At 45.6% G+C, this 19851-nt stretch overlaps 1 protein-coding gene across 5 annotated transcripts in view; it reads right to left on the reverse strand.

Annotated features, from left to right (window-relative positions):
• Positions 1-19851, reverse strand: part of ATP13A2 (ATPase cation transporting 13A2) — a 749950-nt gene that overhangs the window by 211845 nt on the left and 518254 nt on the right. For all 5 annotated transcript variants that reach the window (XM_069611124.1, XM_069611127.1, XM_069611125.1 and 2 more), the window contains exon 14: positions 10784-10830. In XM_069611124.1, coding sequence (XP_069467225.1) covers positions 10784-10830 — 47 coding nt within the window. The remainder of the gene's footprint in view (positions 1-10783; positions 10831-19851) is intronic.

The following is a 19851-nucleotide window of genomic DNA, read 5'->3' on the forward strand; positions in this document are numbered from 1 at the left end:
ATTCCTCTCTGAACAAGAGTACCAACAGCAACCCCATACACGTGTTCCAGCCTTGTTAGGCCTAATCAGTGATGTGAAGCTGTGCCTCTCTGAGCACAGTAAGAAGGAAGTCCATGTCTGGTTGGGGTTAAATTCTTATCTGCCAATGTTCTGCTGTATGTCCTGTACAGCTCTCCATTGCTCCTGAGCTAGGTTTGCAATATAAAAACCATCATCCTCATCATGTTGCCTAAAAGGCTTGTGTTAGTCACCGGAAAAATGAACAACTACAGACCCATTGCAGGGCTTCGAGGGGGAAAACAAATGCCTGGAGAAACAACCAATTTAGGACTCATCACCTACATGACCCCATACAATTAAGGTTAAGACTGCTTTGCTTCTCTAAAACAGCCCTGTTGAAAATCTGGAAAGATCTTATGGTTCACACAACCAGAGGACTTTATAGTCTACTCCACCTGTTAGATCATTACATGGAATTTGGTACAGCGGACAACACCGATAATCCTGAACGGGATATGGTTTATGGGATAGGGGAAATATGGTTGGAAAAGCGAGGCAACGGGTTTGAGATCATACATCAGTGGATCTGGAGATGCTTGGTTGATTGGCCACAGTGGATGGTATTAGGAGAAGCAAAATTAGACCCCATGAGACCCATATGCTTCACTCTCTGAGCGGAGTAGCGGCAGAGTAGCAGTCTAGGCAGTGACTGCAGCTACTCTTTCTTCGATTTGCAGACTTTCTACACTTATTTGCTGTGGAGGTGGAGCTCACTTACTAATACTCCACTCCACTCCACCGCGGAGTAGCAGCAGAGTAGCAGTCTAGGCAGTCTATAGCTGCTATGGAGACTCTGGACTGCCCTCTGCCCAGCCCCGCCGCACAGGAAGGAGGCCGGCGACAAAGGATTCCACGACCACGCTTTGAGGAGAAGAAGAAATCATCTAGCGGTAAGGAAAAAACTGCCCGCCCACATACTAGGTCGGAGGGCTCTGAAGACCTCTTTGACCCGGATCAGGCTCTTCGAAAACCTGATGCCGGCTACTCGACTTTTGGCACGTCAGCTCGGCCAGTTATCACGAAAGTGCAAACGGAGCCTCAACACAAACTAAATCCAGCAACTGCGGCCCCTCCAGTGGCTTGCGGTACAACACAGGAGAAGACCACACCGGTGCCCGCTGAAAACAGAGACAGCCCCCGTCACCCAAAGTGCCAGCCTGTCCCCCCGTACGCTTTAGACTTACCATCGGCTGTAGTGGCTGGGACTGGCCCGCCAAACGTCGGAATCCAGTCTTCACTCTCTCTCCCTCCGGTCGTTCACTCTCCGCCGTCTCTCGGAGGAGGGGCGGTGCAGAGCCGAGGAGGGGTGGGAGGCATGGAGGCGGAGTGGCGGGCTCCAACGGAGGGGAGCGCCTCTGCAGACACATGGGAGGCAAACAGGCGGGAGTCTCTGAAAGGAGGACCCGAATCAGACCCAGTAGGCGATCTTTCGACCAAGGTTGACGCTTCCAGCCCAAATGGAAGGACAAAAACTATTACACTTGAAAACAACTGGCCTCTCGATACCGTGAATCACACACAAGGGGGGCGCTTTCAGCACTTCAATCCACTCATTGTGAGTATCAACATGCATCAGACACCAAATAATTGGGAAGTGCCGACCGCAAAATCGAAAATTGGTAGAAAAGGGAGCTCATCTGTGATCAACATTGGGGACCCGAATGAGGAATGGGAGGACTCGGACACAGAGCAGTAACTGTAGTATGTCAGCCTGCTCACCAACAAATACATTACCCCAAACAAAAGGGGAAGGCCCACACCCAAAGAGGAGTAAAAGATCCAAAAGGCCAAAACCGTTCGGACAAACCAGTTACGCGGAGCAATCACCCTTACAGATGCCTCACCAAAAAAGGAAGCCCTGCAACTGCTACAAACCACAAAAAACGGCTAATTAAATGTCTAACCAGGAAATTATCAAAACCCAAAGTCACTACCAAATCCGTGGGACTCAAACCTGTCCTAAACCAAACCTTAAATGATTTTTTCGGGAAACAGTCCAAAAGAAAATACGACAAGATATGCAAAATCAGTGACAGCGAAATGCTGGAAGTCGTTTTCAGCTCGGAGCAAAGTGCAGAGCCTCAAAAGCGGGCGGATACAAGCCCAAAACCGCCTGCCCTGCAGACAGAGATCGAATCAAGACAGACGGACACAGAGCCAAAATTGTCAAAAGTAAAACTGCAAAACTCTGAGTCACTGACAAGAGATCCTAAAGTTACAGAGGAAAAACAACATATTGAAGGCATCATCGCACCCCTGGATAAGGAGATGCCTACTGGCACCCTGACTCCCCTATCGGGTCACAAGCCTCCACTAACCAAAGCGGCCATTATGGGAAACCTTCCACCTCCTTTACCAAGACCTAAGGGAGAAAAACTCCCGGGAGTGACTTCAGACCCAAGATCTGACAAGCGGAAAAATATAAACAGCCATCACTATCCGGAATCTACTTTTGACCAAGAGCAGGGTACAAACCCCAAGTCCACAGACTGTTTTATTGACCTAGAAGAAAAATTTGATTCGGTGCACACAAGCAAAACACCTCCACGGGTAAGGAACCACAAGAAAGATTCGCTGATTCACACTACATCAAACCCTCTGAGAGCCAGAAGACAGCGAACTACCGGAAACGCCTTTGAGAGCACGCAGACTCAGTGAACTCCCAGAATCTTCTCAAACTGAGTCACCAAAGAAGAAACTGAACATCCTGACAATCATGTCAGCTATGACCGTGGCCCTTTGCCCCATTCACAAAACTTTATGAATCGATCAACGATACCCTGAAAGATCACAGCACCATTTCAGCAATGATGCACTCCAAACTGCTATACTTGGAGGGCTACATTGCTGCAATGGAAAAACAAACCACCAAAGCTCAACTCGCTAAAGACCAAAGAGACGGCGCAGACCACAGGCAAGAAATCTCGAGCACTACTCAAGAGATCAGGTGTCAGACCACAAACAATCCCAACAAAGACTTGCTCCGCTCCCCAATATGCATTGGAAGCGACGACCATCTCCCTGCTAGTTTACTACAAAAACAAAACAAAATACCGACAAATTCGGGAAAAACTAATAGCCAATCAAGCATGGAGAAAGACAAATGCAACAAAACTGGGCAACAAGAAATAAAGCGACCATCAAATTCCGTATGGGAAGGCGACAACTTAGTACAAGAAGCAGACCCAGAAAAAACAAAGCTAAAGTGAAAAGAACTGCAAACAAACAAAGACTTCTCAATTTTCTCAGAACAGAAACCCACCCAAGTAGCAACACCAGGGAAAGGGAAACAATTGGCCTTTCATTTACCCAGGGCTGGAAAGAGAGCGGCCACAAAACAAGCAATAAAATTAGGGCCGACCCCAACTGCAGAGTCAAGCACTAAATCGAGCAACACCAAACCTATACCCGCAAAGGGGAGGAAGCCAGAGGCCTGTATCGATCTGGATGAGCCACTGAGCACTCTAAATACATCAGGACCGACAGAAGATCTCTTGATGGAAGAAGTCCTAGCAAACCTGAGCCAACACTCTACCGATTCGCCGGTGGTAATATCTGATGAAACACTGCTTTTGGCAAAATCCAATGTATAAGTAGCACCATTCATTGGAACCAACGGAGACGCAAAAGAAGAATTTCCCTTCTTAACTTTGGAGGACCGCTGTAAAAAGACTAGCAAAACAGAAAAATGGGGACCCGACCGAAGAGTACAAAAGGAAGAAGTGATCCCTCCAGATAGAACGTCCCGACATTACCACTCCAAAGTATTGGGGTCTTCAAATCATAGCCCCAGGAAACGGCCTAGTGGACCTCACGAAGAAGAAAGATCCCCGCGTGGGCGACAAAGGAGGCAGTCGGCAAAAGAACGTGAAAGGAGGGAGCAGAGAGCGGAATCTAAAGACACAGAAAAGCGAAGTAAGGGTGGCCCAAAACGAAGTCCTCAAAACGAGACAACTCCAAATCCGGCCTTTAAATTGGACCAAATGCGGGAAAATAGAAACTACGTCATCCTCAATAGAAGAACAACCATGGATCTGTTCTACAGGATACCGAACCTTAGGTCAGTGGAACCTAGCAACCTAAAATTAGTAGAACCAAGCCATATAGGAAGACAAGCGACCACCTATCTGTAAATAACTTCCAGAACAGTAAAACAGAAGTTACGGGAAGCCACGAGAAATTTTCGGGAACTTGGATATGAATTGAGAGAAATTGAAGAGCCAAAATACCAGCAATCCAAAGAATCATATAGGAAAAGAAACTCTTACCAAAGCCCTGCAACAAGAAAAGAAAACTCTAGTCGCAACAGGAATCCATCTGAAAATAGCCAGAAGACGCGTCGTCGAGCAGCCTATGCTGAAGAGCAAACTGAAATCCATACAGTGAGAAGGACCGAAATCGAAGGAGGCAATGAAAGTAGACCAAATCAGGAAAAAAAGACCTGACAATGTCTTGACACAAAATAAAGAAATAAATTCAGAAGCCATCGACGAAACCATACGTAGACCTTCTGGTCCACCGACAGCAATAAAGAGAACATTTACGCAGGATGTCTATGCAGCATCTACAAAATCGACGGAAAAGGAAAAATCCAACCCCTTACAGAACTTATGGGCTTGGCTCCCGAAATCTCTGGCCTCTCAAAGGAAATAGCAACTCAAGATCATCCAACTATTCGATCCATCAACACAGCGAACAACCTCCAGACTCGGCCCGTGGAACACGCAAGGCTTCTCCCACCTTATGGCCCCAGGAGATGTGAACTTGGACTCCTTCGAAATCCTGTGCCTCCAGGAGACGTGGCTTACCGAAAAGCCCATCCTAGATGGCTTAGATTTAGCTTTTGCCCCAGCCAAAAAAGGAACTAAAGGGCGGCCATCGTCAGGTTTACTTACTGCTGTACGTTCAGGGAGAGGATAAAAAATGACAAAAATCCTGACATCTATGCTATTTTTACTAACCGTCCAAGCGAAGTGGACGCACTGGAATTCCGTAAAACAGAAGCTGGAAACTGTCTCTGTTACAATTATGAATACCTATTGGAACCCAGAAGCCATCCAGGATAACGACTACTTAGAAATGATAGCAGAATTGATCGAGTGTACATCGACCATGAACAAACCAACTTATTAATCTGTGCCGACTTAAATGCAGTCTGTACAAAACAAACACAATCGGCTTCAAGGATCCCAGCAGAGGGGCGAGGGAAAGCTTGGATTACGCTAATGAACTCTAGAGACCTCCTTAACTTAGATACCACCTATGCTCGAACCAACAGCACACCATCTTGGGAAGGCCGTAACTCTTCGGCCACAATTGACCATATTTTTGCCTCCACGATGATGCTAGAAATCATTGATTCCTTTAACATTCTTAAAACTTCGGCCAGTGACCATAATCTACTGATGATAACGTGGCCGTCTCTGAAGTCGGGAAAAGTTATGCCAAATTCAAACCTGGTGGCAAACCAAAAAGGAAATCGCCTCTCACTCAGTGTGAACAATATCATCGCCCTGACAGACAAGTACGCCTGACTGGAAACATCGAGAATCCCAAATGCTCACTCAGACTACGGCTGCCTGCTAAATGCCTTCAAAAAAACAAAACAAAATACATGCATGGCTATAAAGAAACTTATTCACAACTACGACCAAACTTTGGTCGCAAAGAGACGGTCACTATGAAAACTAAAAAGAGCCTTTTCTAAGAACAGCTCGGAGGCAAACAAAAAAACATTAACGGATGGACTTAAGCTGTATAAAACCTGGCTAAAATCTTGCCATTTGTCCTTATATCAAAAGGACTCGGAAGATATGCTGAGGGCCGTCTGCGGCAAAAACACCCGCAAATTCTGGGATTTGATAAATAGACCCGAACGAACCACCACAGATTCACTAATACACAGTATTGGCAAAGATACTTGCGCAAAACACTACAAAGAACTCTTCTACGACCCTTTGGGGTGCTCCAGGACCAGATGGTTTGTCAAATTCACATCTGAAGCAACACCTGGAGGAATGGTCCCGGTTCATCAGCCAAGTCTTTCAAAGACTAACAAAAATCAAGATACTACCAAATTCGACTGCTGTAGTAGTTCCCATCTTTAAAAAGGGGAAAAGAGATGATCCTAAAAACTTGCGCCTTATTGCCCATCTGGATGTCATTGGAAAGGTCTACGGATCACTGCTGCTATGTAAATGTCAATCTTGGTCAAGAAAAGCTCCCTGCGAGGATCCTTTTCAATCAGTGTCCAAGAAGAATACAGGTACCAACACCAATATACTAACAGAAGCACGAGTGCTAGACCTCATTCGAAAGGAAATCATAGACGGTGACAACTGGATGCTCGCAAAATGGGAACAAGCCAATTTATCGATCTTGAAAGAATTGGACCTACCGGTGGAAACACTAATCCAAAATCCCAACAGAGTGGCGAAAAAATTGTTTGGAGCAGACTGGATTCATACGCAAGAAGTGGCCAATAACTACTCTTTGACAGCCAGTTTGCCAAGTGCTCCGATGAAACTTAACGCGGTGCAAGGTTACCTCCATAAATTTCCCGACAAGAGCCTCAGTGGCACGTTCTTACGATTTAAATTAAACCAACTGAATACCAATGAGATTCTGGCAATTCGTAAGCAAGTGCAAACGAACACATGTCGCTTTTGCAAATCACAGGAAAATATAGAAACCACAAAGCACTTGATACTTGAATGCCCCGGCCTGTTGACAGAAAGACATTGCTTTCTTATGGACCCGCTGAAGCACTATTCAACCCTAGACTTGGAAAACCTTTGGTCACTGTTGACTAATGGGAACAATAAGCGATGCGTCATAGGAGTGGCTTTGTTTCTCAAATCATTGAACTTACACTTGAAGGAGTTAGCTCCGGGGAGGTTTGTCATCAATAACTCTCAACTGTGAACCCACTGAAGCTCCCCTCCTCCTCTGGTGTATTGGGACTTTGGATCAAAGACTAAGCAAAGTCAAAGCAGGGATTTGTCTTACACAAGTTTGTGGACAGGAGTTTACAAACAGCCTTCTATTTTTGTAAAAATTGTTATACAATTAAATAAAAAATAAAAAATAAAAAATATATATACTAACACCGAGCATCTTGAGGGGTAAAACGCGGGCAGGAGGAAATTGAATTTTCATGGCCTTCGACTAAAGTCAGGCTTTTGATCAGGTCGATAGAGCAAGATTGTGGGAGAAACTAAAAAAAATGGAAATGCCAGCTGAAATGCTACAACCTATTAAGGCACGCCACAATAACACCAGGATCCAAGTCTGCTTAAACCATCAAGGGCTCCTATCCGAAGAAATAACCACCAACCGCGGGGTGAAACAAGGATGCCCACTGGCCTGTTTGTGACATACATGGGAGACTACAAAGAAACAGAGGAAAGAGTGAGAGCTTTCCCTCCGCAGTTCGGCCAGACTAAAATACCTAGGATCCTATACGCGGACGATATAATCCTCCTTGACCAAACTGCCATTGGTCTAAAAAGACAGCTTACAAACTTCGCGGAGTACATCGCAGAAAACCATCTGGAAATAAATCAAAAACCAAACTACTCTCGTTTGGTAGAGGAAAAGGTAAAGCGGATAACTTCTCGTGGCACTTGGAAGGAGAACGAATTGAGGAGGTCACAGACTTCAAGTATCTGGGCATCATGGTCGATAACTCCCAATATGAAACTGCCATGCAAAATCACCTCCAAGACAATACGAAGAGCTTAATATCCCAAGCCAAAGCTATTGATAAGAAGTTTGGCCAGTTCTCGCTAATCCCGGTCATAAACTTTTACAAACTGAAGGTGGTTCCATCTCTTGTATACGGCGCAGAAGCAATGCCAGGGTTACCAAATAAGATCTGGTCTACACTTGAAAGTAAATTTTGGCGGAAAGTGCTGAATTTGCCAACCTCGACACCGAGAGCCCTGATCAGGTGGGAATTGAGCCAGCTGTCCCTTCAATCGGTGGTCGAAAGGAATTCCACAATGCTTTTTCGGAAACTCATGCTGGAAAACAGCCCCCAGTTACTGGTAGAACTCAACAAAGAGCTGACAGGGAAGCATTGTGCAGCTTTAAATCTCTGGGCAGCTGAGCAAGAAGCCAATTTAGAGAACATTCAGTGTTGCAATCAAGACCTGATTGAAAATCCAACAAGGATCCAGAAAAAAATGGACAATCTAGACTGGATCAAGACATGTGAAAAAGCAGCTATGTACAAATTAACCTCTCAAATTCCATACGTCCCACGAAAGCTACATGAAATACAACCGTTTCTGGGTAAATACCCAAACCAAAAATTGAGGAACACATTTCTGAGGGCTCGCCTTAATCTTCTTCAGACCAACTAAATCCTGGCCATTCATGGACTTGCAACCTCAAATAAATGCAGATTCTGCAAGAATCCAAATGAAGTCGAAACGACAAGACATCTTGTCACATCGTGTACAGAAGTGGAAAACTTGAGACAAGCGTACTTGGCCCCCATTCTTGCTAAAGTCCACATCTTTGAAGAAGACATATGGTGGGCAAGACTTATTGGAGGTGAGAAGACGTCATGGGTGACGGCCACAGCCAAAATAATGGACCAAATCTTAATGAAAGTATCCGACAAAGGAAAATAGGCCAAGTACTGAAACAAAATGGACAACTAAGGAAATCAATTCTTGCAAAAACCTTGTGGTAAATAAAAAAATAAAAAACATTTAAAAGTCTATGCCACTCAACTGATGGAAGAGATCAAGAGATTCAGTCTAAAAGTTCAGTCTTATACAGACATCACCCAGACAAACATATCAGCCATGAGACAGAAGATAACATTATCCGGAGATGCTTAATAAGGAGACTGAGGATTTGTGGATGATTCCAGCTTAGTGATGTAAAATAAGGTTCGTAGTGACTGTTTCGACAGTCAAAGTTTCGAATGACAAAAGTTCCGACACAAACTGTTGAAAAAAAAAGTTACGATTTTAAAAAAACTTTATGGGGGGCCCCCAAACCGCTGTTTTTTTAAAAAAATAAAACACTTATTTTCCTATACGAAATTAAAATAAACCCTTTAATATTAAAAAAAATACATTCCAAACTTTTTTTTCAACACTTTTGTTTCTGAACTTTTGTCATTATAAACTATGGTTTCGAAACTTTGACTGGACAGCGTAAAATAATGTGAGTGTTTTAGGGCCATTGAATCACAGAAGGATTACTTGTGAAATACTGAACCTCTATCTGATCTGTGTGGAATGTTGAAATCCATGCAAGAGTTATTCTAGACTAAAGAATGATAACTCAGCCAGAGGGACATCATTTTTAACATGAACAGATTATGGAAAATCAGTTCTTACGTATCAAGGATTGAATTAGACTTTGCACTAGGCATTCGGATTAATGGGATTTTATATTAATATAAAATGCCCATAAAAGGGCTATCCTCACAACATCTCCATAATATAGGAGTTCCCTTAGTTTGTGGCGGCCACATGAGTGATAACTCGGGCACCCATGAGAGGATTCAAAATTCACCAAAATGTCAAATGATCCAGTTGCAGATCCTGCATTGAATTTTTGAAATTCCCACAGGGCAAGGATGCATCCTATCTCAGGAATTGATTGAAACCATACTTTCCAGCTAAACTGAGGTTCTCTTGTTGTAACTAGGGCACATTTTAAATTCTATGGGAATAAAAGATTCTCACTTCTTGGATGCAAACTTTGGATTGCATTATTAGAGTTCCTGTCAGACCGTAAGGACCAATTAGACGCCTACTAAAGTAATTTTGTTTACTACAGATTGTATTCAATTTTTAAAAAGGTAAAAATCAGCCCAATGCATAATAGCTTTAGCAACTCCGTTTGAAAAACATATGTCTCTTACAGATGCCAACAAAAAAAACGGATAAACATGCATGTTGTCCAAAACCCTCTTCCACTCCACGAGCCTCAAGTAGACAGTTATCAAGTATCCCCACTTCCCCCCGCCAGTCCCCTATCATTGTAAAAGGTATCCTTTTAATGCCAATAACTGAATAAACGGTGCTATGAGCAGGACCTAGGCATCATGAAGTTTGCAGAGGCACTTCACAAATGTCAATTTATCGACTCCTACTCTCACTACCACCCTATCCCACCTTACTTTCGTCTCAAAATTATTAATCTTCATGTCCTCTCCTTCCTCTTACCCATTCGCATTCTTTAGTCAAATCCCCTCCCAACAACATTCACTCCATACTTCTACCCTTCGTTTGTCTTCTGAAACCTAACAACTGTGGTTGACTGAGCCCCACCACTCTAACACTCACTCTCTAGCCGCTCATGCTCCCCCTTTGTCCCTATATTCCTCCAGAACTCCCTCCCTTTCTTCCACTCTTCACTCCTTTTAGCTGACTGCTTCACTCTCCCTTTTACACAAGCTCTTCCCAGCTCCACTTTTACACATCTGGTCTGTCCCTCTACCCTCGCACATCGCCATCTTCACCCTTTCAACTCACCCTTCCACTGTCTCCCCCACACTGATCACAACACCTCGCTGCTCCCTCTTCAAACAACTTTGGCCGTTCATCACACTGCTCCACAATCCTCCTATCCTGTTCTTCTCTCCATCGCAATCTCACACTTGCAGAAGAGTGCACAGATGTTTCATTGGTTCGAATAGTGCCATATAACATTCTTTGGGAATAAAAGGTGTGTATGGAAATCACATCACACTTACTTGATTCCTAATCAGGATCACAATACTGTAGATGGTTCCCATGACAGCTGTGAGAATGAAGGGAAGGGGGAGGAGGGAGGGTGATACAGTGGAAGCGCAGGAATAGAAGGAGGAAAGAGAGCAAGGAAAGGATGGGGCAGGAATGAAACACGAGAGGGTGAAAGGTGTAGAGGGAAGGAGAATAATGGCAAAAGGAAAGAAAAATAGAAGTTAGAGAAGCAGATTGAACGAGATATAGCGGGAAACAAATGAAAGGAGAGAGGCCAAGTGTAAGAGTAGAGAAGGGAAAATAATAGAAAAAGCAAGAAAAGGGAAAAGAGCACAAACAAAAAAGTGAAAAGAGGAAGAAAATGGATACAGAAAAAGGCAGAAAAGAGCAACAGAAGGGGGAAAAGGGAAGAGAAAAGTAGGAGAGGAATAAGAGGGAAAATAAAGTGGAAGGGGAGAAAGATATTGCATTAGAGTAATTTCTGCTTTCCATGTTATTTGCTGTCCACTGAAAGCATTTCACAGCAACAAGCGGCCAATTACAATAGACATCTGTGTCCGGTCGACAGAGTAAAGGTGGGCTTAGCCACGCTGCACAGATCTGACATTTTTAGTTGTGTTCAGAACCATCCCTCAAACAACACCAATTCTGCAAGCTCAGATAACAGGACTGTCTTCTACATTACAAAGAATATACATGACCAAGCATCTGACAGAAGAAATATTCCTACAGCCTACACAAATCTGTCACACCCAGACTTCAATCAGCCAAACCTTCACTGAGGCCAGGTATATTTGACACACTAGCAGAGCAATCCCTTAGTTTACACAAACCGGACATGAACAGACCTTAGGCAGGATACAAACCCCTTAGGGTAGACAGATGTTAAAGACTCAGTAAAGACTCAGTCCTCGGACAAGAAAGCTATCCTGTTGGTTAAAAATCGCACACACTTAAGTCTCGGACTTAAGCGCTCAAACACAGCTTGCATAGATGATTCTATCTAAAAACCCATATGAAAGAGTACCCACATTTTAAACAGATGTAAACAATGTTTATCAGTAACACTGAAAAAAGTAAAAACACGATTTCTAAAACTTGATTTAAAAATTAATTTCTGTACATAGCAGTACATTAAGTTTAAGATATTATTACAAAGTGGATATGTGAACATGTTAAAACCAGTAGACACCCCGTGTACTTCTAACGCCCTACAGCCTTGTCTGAAACATATTATCCAACATTGCTGTTATTTTGAAAATGGGGACATCTCCACTTTCTTTCCCTTATGTCCCCATGAATCACTGAATAGTTCTCCTATTTTCTCACTTTCATAATGTACACTCTGTGCACTACTTTAAAACTATGTACCTTGAGACAAGAGAAAGGAAGAAAATTAGCACCTTTCCCCTGTAGGCTGCCGAGCCACGATCCTTAATTTGATTTAAATGCCATATTGTAACAGTGAATTGTGACCTTTAAAATTATTATTTTCACGTCAATAAAAGTAGTGTTAGTGGAGGCTGGTAGTGGGGTAAGACTGGGGGTCGGAAACCATGGGGCAGTTCACAGAGAATTCCCCAGGTACCCCACCCCACCGTCATCTACGTTCATAGACATTACGATGCATATTGGGGTCCCCCTAGAAACATGGATGTCCGGAAATTGATAAGTGCAGACACAACGAACAATTCCACAGTTAACACAAACTGCACCTCAGCAATGAAAAACGGAAATTACACTATAGCTGATGTCTTCGGGCCCTGCACGGTCCCACTTGCTGGATGCCACATATGTGCACATGAAAAAGTATACTAGTTTACGGGGACACCAACATTATAAAGGAGGACCAGCACAGAGCCTTGCAGAAACCAGCACTGCAAACCAAATGTGCAGCTCTTATAACATTCCCCAGTGGAGATGTGGGTGTCTGCTCAACAATGCCTGTGACGGATGGGGAGGGTCTGCTCGACATCGCCTCAAGCAAGTTTTAGTTTGCGGAAGCCAGATCAGGTTAGGAACGGATTCACCAGAATTTGCACAGGAATCCATGCTAAGTAAGTTGTTAAGGCAGTTTCACATTAATGTGAACCCCTTTAGGGCTTTATACCAGTACAAGTACACAAATACTAATATATTAGAGAAAAAGAGAGAATGAAACAATGATACGATATGATAGGTTATTTATAACGTGCTTAATACCCAAGGTTTCTAAGCGTGCACCCGGGGATCGAACCAGTGTTGTTCCATGTCAACTTGTTTCCAAGGCGAACACGTTGCCCCTGAGCTATCCTCCCGAGCCAATGGCAAACTAATGCTTTCAAGAATTTCTGGAACATTTGAGACCGGAATCTTGTTCACACTGTCCAGAGAGAAAATGATACTTTCTTTTGCAGATGGGGAGCAGGTGCAAGTGGATCTAGGTCACCTGGCCTAAGCCCCGCCCACCTTCTTAGCGCTGTCTCTTCCTTCCTACTCTTAACTCTTAGATCAAGGGCGTCTCTAGCCCGGACGTCGAAGGGAATGGCTGACGAAGAAAAGGGCAATTCCTGTTTGGGCCTGTTCAGACCAGGAGGACCCAGGGCCCGACCCCCTGCTCAGACAGCAGGTAAGCATGCACCAACATGTGCTTACTTTCTCTGTCCCCACAGGCCATCCCCACCGTTACCCCTGTGATGTTCCATGTGCCACACCCCTCGCACACAGGTGTTGCCTGTTTTGCTTGATTCTTCTACCCTGCTCCCCCCTCTAGCCACCTTCTGCAGGAGTCTGTCCTGATACATTCTGGTTTCACCATCACCGTTTTGTGGCGAATACTGGATTTGACTTTTATGGACTTTATTGATTCACGGTGCATCACCCTTTCTCAACTCTCATGCGGGACTTCCTTTGCATCCTGTACTCAAGGTGGCCCTGAATCATGTTTATGTTTATTGAGTTTACACCAAAGCGCTTTACAGAATAACAACAGGTACAGTAATGAATGAAGCATAATTTACAAACATGAAACAAACCAGTGATACAGTATTTAGAACAATTTACACAGAGGAGGGGGGGGGGCAAAAGGAAGGGGGGGACCCTGGGTGACCTCCAACGCACTAAGGTGGTTGCAGTATAGAAGTTGGGGTTATCGGGGGAGGGGGAAAGGGGCGGGGAAGGCAAGGGGGGCAGGCGCGGGAGGGGGGAGAGAGGTAGGGAAGGAGAGTCGGGTGGAGTGAAGAAGGGCTTTGAGGGAGGAGCGGAAAGATGGGTAGGTAGGGGAGGAGCGGATAGAGAGGGGTAGGGAGTTCCAATGGAGGGGGGCCAAGAGTTGGAAGGAGCGGAATCGCGAGGAGGCACAAGGGACTGGGGCTACAGCAAGAAGGTGGAGATCAGCTGAGCAGAGAGCGGGAGGGAGAGTAAAATGAGAGGAGGGAGGCAAGATAAGGGGAGGCAAGGTTGTGGAGGGATTTGTAGACAAGGCAGATGAATTTCAGTTGTGAGAGGAACGGGATCCAGCCGAGTTGAGAGAGTGAGGTACAGATAGAGTCTTGACGGCCAAGAAGAGTGCGAATAGAGGAGTGGTAGATGGATTTTAAGGAGTCAGGTGAGAGACAAGGCGTCCAAAGAGAAGAGAGGAGCAGTAGAAGAGGCGGGAGAAAATAAGGGGGGAGATTAGAGGTTTAGAAGCGTGAAAGGTGAGGGAGGAGCGGATCTTACGGATGTTGAAGAGGTGGTGCCGACATGCATGAGAGGTTAGGGAGATGTGGTTAGAGAAGGAGAAAGAGGAGTCAATATGGAGGCCAAGGTTGCAAGCGTAGGTCGAGATGGGGAGATTAGAAGGATGAAAGTGGATGAAGGGGGCAGGGGAAGGTGAGAGTATTGGGAGGGAAGAAAAATCATGCTGTTCCCATCTTCATCTTGTATCCTGGCTTGTAACATTATGTGTTATTACAGACTTCTGCAATTGTATTCGCTCTCCCCTCTTGCTACGCCACTCTTTTTGACTGCTTACTCTCTGTTCTCTTTCCTCTCCCTTTTCCCATCTCCTCCACTTACTTTCTTCTATGCACTTACTCTATCAGAATTGTCCCTGGATCTAGTATGATAGCAACCTCGTCCGTCTCCTCCCTCCGCCCCTTACTTGCCCCCGCTCTCCAGCACCATCTGAAATGTCGTCAGGCAGAGTATGATAGTTAATTTCACATCCTTCTGGTTCAGGGCCTTTAAGATTGTCATTGTATTTTCCCTTTTTCCCTCCCTTGCCTTGAAGAGCTTTCAAACCCATTGTGTACATGCGCTATATAAATAATCAATCATAATATACAGTGCTACTAATTTTAGGGACAATGTTACGAATGCAGGCCCACTGCAGAAATGGAGAACATGACTTTAAATTTAATAAAATAATTAATTTCCCAAAATAATACGTCTTGCTAATGAGCTCAATGGACCCGTGGGGGACCCAGGAAACATGTCTAGGGGCAGGTAAGTACCTCAGAATCAAGCATGCAGAGTTCTGAAACATGTTCCAGTGAAAGGAATGGGTGAGAGTTAAAGGGCCACCCGCATTAATGGCGGCAAGTCTGATTTACCCACACGTGCATATTCTGCAAAGATCAACTCCAGGGGAGGCCAGAGGAGACTCCAGGAAAGTGTTCCAGAGGTCAGAAGTAGTCATCAGCACCCCAGAAGAAGTAGCAGAACAGGAGGACCCACCCAACAGAAGTCTATGGGAAATGTGGTAAAGGCTTGCCGTGGACCAGGGGTCGCATGAGAACGAGTAACTCAAATAATCTCCTATGCCAGGACCCCAATGCAAGTACTCACATCGGTGGATTTGGTGAAACAGCTACAGCAACCCAAAATAATGTGGTTAGTAAAATGCACTTTTTTACATGTGTGGTTTTCAGGATTTGGTGGCGAGGGATTTGAACCCTGGGCCAACTACTATTTCAGCGACTCAGGAAAGGAACAAAGTTTCTTCCCACTGAATCGACCTTAAAGCTAGGAGTTGAAAATTTGGCTGGGAAAACCTCAGGAAGAGGGAATCTACGGACACAGCACTCAGAAGCACCAGGCACAAAAGAAGGCAGCAGCACAGCAGCGAACAGTCCCAGGACGGAGACAACAGCTGGTGGCACCCCCGGACTTCCTAAACTGAGGATATGGTGGGCAGTTGAAGCATTAGCCACCTTCTGGACATCAACAGTAACCCACAGCCAATCAGAGGATTCTGGCAGTAATTGGCAGGTGGTGGTAAACAGCCCACACAATCGTTCCAGGGCGGAGGGCTCGATCCAAAAGATGTGGGGAGTCGCAAGGAGTCTCCATGAAGCCTGGAATGGACATCTAATAGCAAATATCTCAAACTGGGAGAAAAACAAAAACAGTGGCTATCAGCAGGAAACCTCTTTCATTAGATCAGCAGACTTACCACCTCCAAGTTACAAGAAAAATAAAGCAAGAGAGTTCAACAGGGGCAGGGCAAAGTGCAATATACACTTGCACAAAGGGGGTGGTCAAAGACCAACCAGCTAATCACTAAATGGGGCTGAGGCAAAGGGTCACATGATGAACCATACTGGTTGGTCAATAGGACTGCCACATATCCTTGTCCACCCTCCCCACCCCTCCGGCCATAAGAAGTGGGAAGGATAGCCCAGAAACCTATAATGGCCTAAACCAGTTTGGATCAATATGTAGGACTGCCATTGTGGGCTCAGAAAAAGCCCACGTGGTCAGAACAGCCATTTCGGCCTAACTCATGGCCACCTAGAAAAAGGATACCCCTGAAACACTAAATGGCTACCTAAAGGTCACCGACATTCTCTTTGTCGTTCCATCTCTGAACCATTAGCTTCCCGATATGACTTGGTGTTCTCCCCTTTCTCTTCTTTGCCCATTAACGGTGGAACCCAATGGGAAGAAAGCTTAGCATAGTTCCCATTCTCTAGCACCATCATTAATGTCTACCAGAATGGCTCTGTCATGGTCCAGGGCTCTGAGCCAAACCTCCTCCTCCTTCTTGATAGCCGTCTTCCGTCTCTCATCAACTTCCTCCCTTCTCCTTCTACCACCCTTCCAGCCCCTTTGTGATCATCGACATGCTACCACATTCCTGTACCCCTCCTCGGAAGACCTTCAAAAGGTGGCAACCAGCTCCACTTAGCTACCCTCGTCTGCCGTTAAACACTCCTCTGACAACTGCCACCTCCTTGAAGACTTCGACATGGACGTCCTCGCTCTCACTGAGACGTGGTTCTTGGCCAGTTCTGTCACTACTTTTTTCACACTCCTCATGGAGGGCTACAAGATCCTCTCTAATCTCAGGTCTAACAGGTTTGGGGAGGAGTGGCCCTGATCTTTCTAGAATGGGTGCCTGCTACTATCATACCCACTCAGTCATACTCTTCCTCAGAATGCCTTGTCTGCAGGCTTGGTGTCTCTCCAATCCTCTCGCTCACTCTTGCCACCATCTACAGGACGCCTGGTCTCAGAGTGGACGGACCTCACCTCTTCTCTCCTTGTCTCCACTTCCATGCTTCTCTTCCCCTGAGACTTCAATATTCACCTGGACTCTCCTGATGCATCCTCTGGTCTCTTCCGCAGCCTCTTTGACTCTCTTTCCACTCGCTATTGTTCCCTCTGGTCTGGCGCGTTCAGCTGGACACACCTTGGATGCTCTCATCTCAGCAGACATCCCCATCTCCAACCCCCCTCCTGGTCTCATCATGCTCTCCTGTCCTCTCACCTGGATCTCTTGGGCCCCCGGCTAAGCCTCTGCCAGCACTGCCAGTCTCCTCCATCATTTGACCGATGAGATGAAGCGAGTGTCCGTTGCTGCTTTTGCCACCATTTTCATTCCCCTTCAGACTCCAGGCACTGACTCTCACGCTGACAAAGCCCTTGCTAACCGTAACCTCTCCATCTCTAGCACCCTGGACATCCTTGCCCCTGTCATGAAGGGGGCATGAAGCCTTCTGCCAAGCGCAACACCTGGTATGATTCTGACCTAGCCTCTCTGAAACACAAGTGCAGAGCAGCTGAGTGCAAGCAGCAGGCTTCAAGCACATCCTCTAACAGTCTGGCCTGCCGCCTGCTCCAAAGGCAATACAGGCTCTCCATCCACTCGAAGGCCTATATCCAAGCCTGCACCTCCTGGGCCACCAACAATATTGCTGAACTGTTCAGAATCTGCAAGGAACACGCCAATCCTACTACAATCTGCACTTCACCTCTGCCATCCCTGACCCACTGCACTGGCCTCACACTTCATAACCAAAACTCAGGACATCTTGTCCTCACTCTCCTCTACACCCCTCCCTTCTCCCTCTCCCACTCTCTGGCCTCCCTATCACTTTCCATCCTACTCTCCTCTGTCGCCCATATCACCTGATGAGGTCTCTAGACAAGACCTCTCTATGAAAGTCTCCTCCAAACAGGTGCTCCCCTGCTCCACCAGAATGATCAACGACAACATTGCCTCCCTTACTCCAGCCTTGGCTGACTTCTGCAATCACTCCTTTGCCACTGGCTCCTTCCCGCTACTCCTCAAGCACTCCAGTGCGCACCCTCTCTTCAAAAAGCCTTCTGCTGACTCCTCCTGCTCAGCTAACTACCGCCCTAACTCCATTACCCCCTCCTGGGCTAACTCTTGGAGAAGCTGGTCATCTCCTAGCTGATCACCACACTGAATCTGTTGGTTGTCTCCACGACCACCAGTCTGGCTTCAGAGCAGCCAGAGTCCCGAAACTGCACTCCTGTCCACCAGTGATAACCTGCTCTCAAATCTCGATTCCAACTCCCCTTCCATTGTCGTCCTTCTTGACCTTTCCTCTGCCTTCGATATGGTCAATCATGCCACCCTCATAAATCAGTTCTGCGATACCCTTGGCATTATGGACCTGGCATTGGACGGGTTGACCGCCTTCCGCTCTGACCATCCCAAATTCAACTGGGCCCTTTTCTGTCCTCCATCACACTGTCCACATGGAGCGTCCCTCAGGGCTCTGTCCTCTCGCTGTGGCTCTTCAACATCTACCTTGCCCATCTAGCCCATTTGATCTCGGTCTTCTCTCCTCACTTCCAGTGTTATGCAGATTCAAACACAGCTCTCCTTCAAGCTTCCCTCCACTGCCGCCTCCTCTTCCTCTCTCATTCCTGACTGCCGGCTATTCAGGCATGGTGTTCTTCTAACGATCTCTGCCTTAATGCCAGTAAGACCGAGATGCTTCTCATTGGGACCCCAGCTTCCTCCTACTCACATTTTCTCCTCTTTCTTCCCTCTGCCCCTCCCCTGCTAATGTCCCCTCTGCTGTATTGACTGGCTGTCTGGTTCCTTCCGATTCTTACAGGGGACCAGGCCCTCCTCGGGCAGTCTACCCCAACACCTCAGTCTCCCCGTATTTTTTTTTTATTGTAACATTTAGTTTTATTACAAAACTTTAATTACATGAAAAATGCTGTCAATCCTTAAATCCTTAACTTAATTCATTCAGTTAGAATTAGATTGCTATTCAGGATCGTTTCCAGATAATCAATTACAGCACAAATTAACGGAGGCCTATTTCCAGATAGTAAATTAAACCACCAGTCCTCAATGTGAATCCCGGGAGAAATGAATGTGACTAGGATGGACGAACGACGGGACGATTGTTCAGCACACTCTGTGATTAGGTGTTTTAACGATTCTGTTGATTTTATACAGGATCTACACAGATTGTCCGTTGCCTCTTTGTAGTGTTTCATCCACATCATTTCTTTTGTGTTGTAAGCATTCAAGCGAAATCTTAGAAACTTGTTTCGATGATACCTTGAGGGGAATCTATTCAGATATTATGGTAATTTATCCAAATTGTTGCATGTTGCACCTGTAAAGAGGGAGGTCGACATGGAATCACAGATCTCATTCTTCTTTATCCAGTTCCACTTTCAAAGCTTTTTTTTTTAGCAAGTTGCGGTATGTCCATTACCAGATCCCAGGATATATCGGCCACTTCAATGATCTTCATGATTTTATTTACCCACAACAGCAGAATCCCAGAATGTGGGTGATCAGTTGTTGTCTTAAATATTTTGTAGGGTGGAGCAACTTTAT

This window comes from Ambystoma mexicanum, chromosome 8 (genome assembly GCF_040938575.1).
Source record: "Ambystoma mexicanum isolate Mex_15411 chromosome 8, UKY_AmexF1_1, whole genome shotgun sequence".
Taxonomy (NCBI): domain Eukaryota; kingdom Metazoa; phylum Chordata; class Amphibia; order Caudata; family Ambystomatidae; genus Ambystoma; species Ambystoma mexicanum.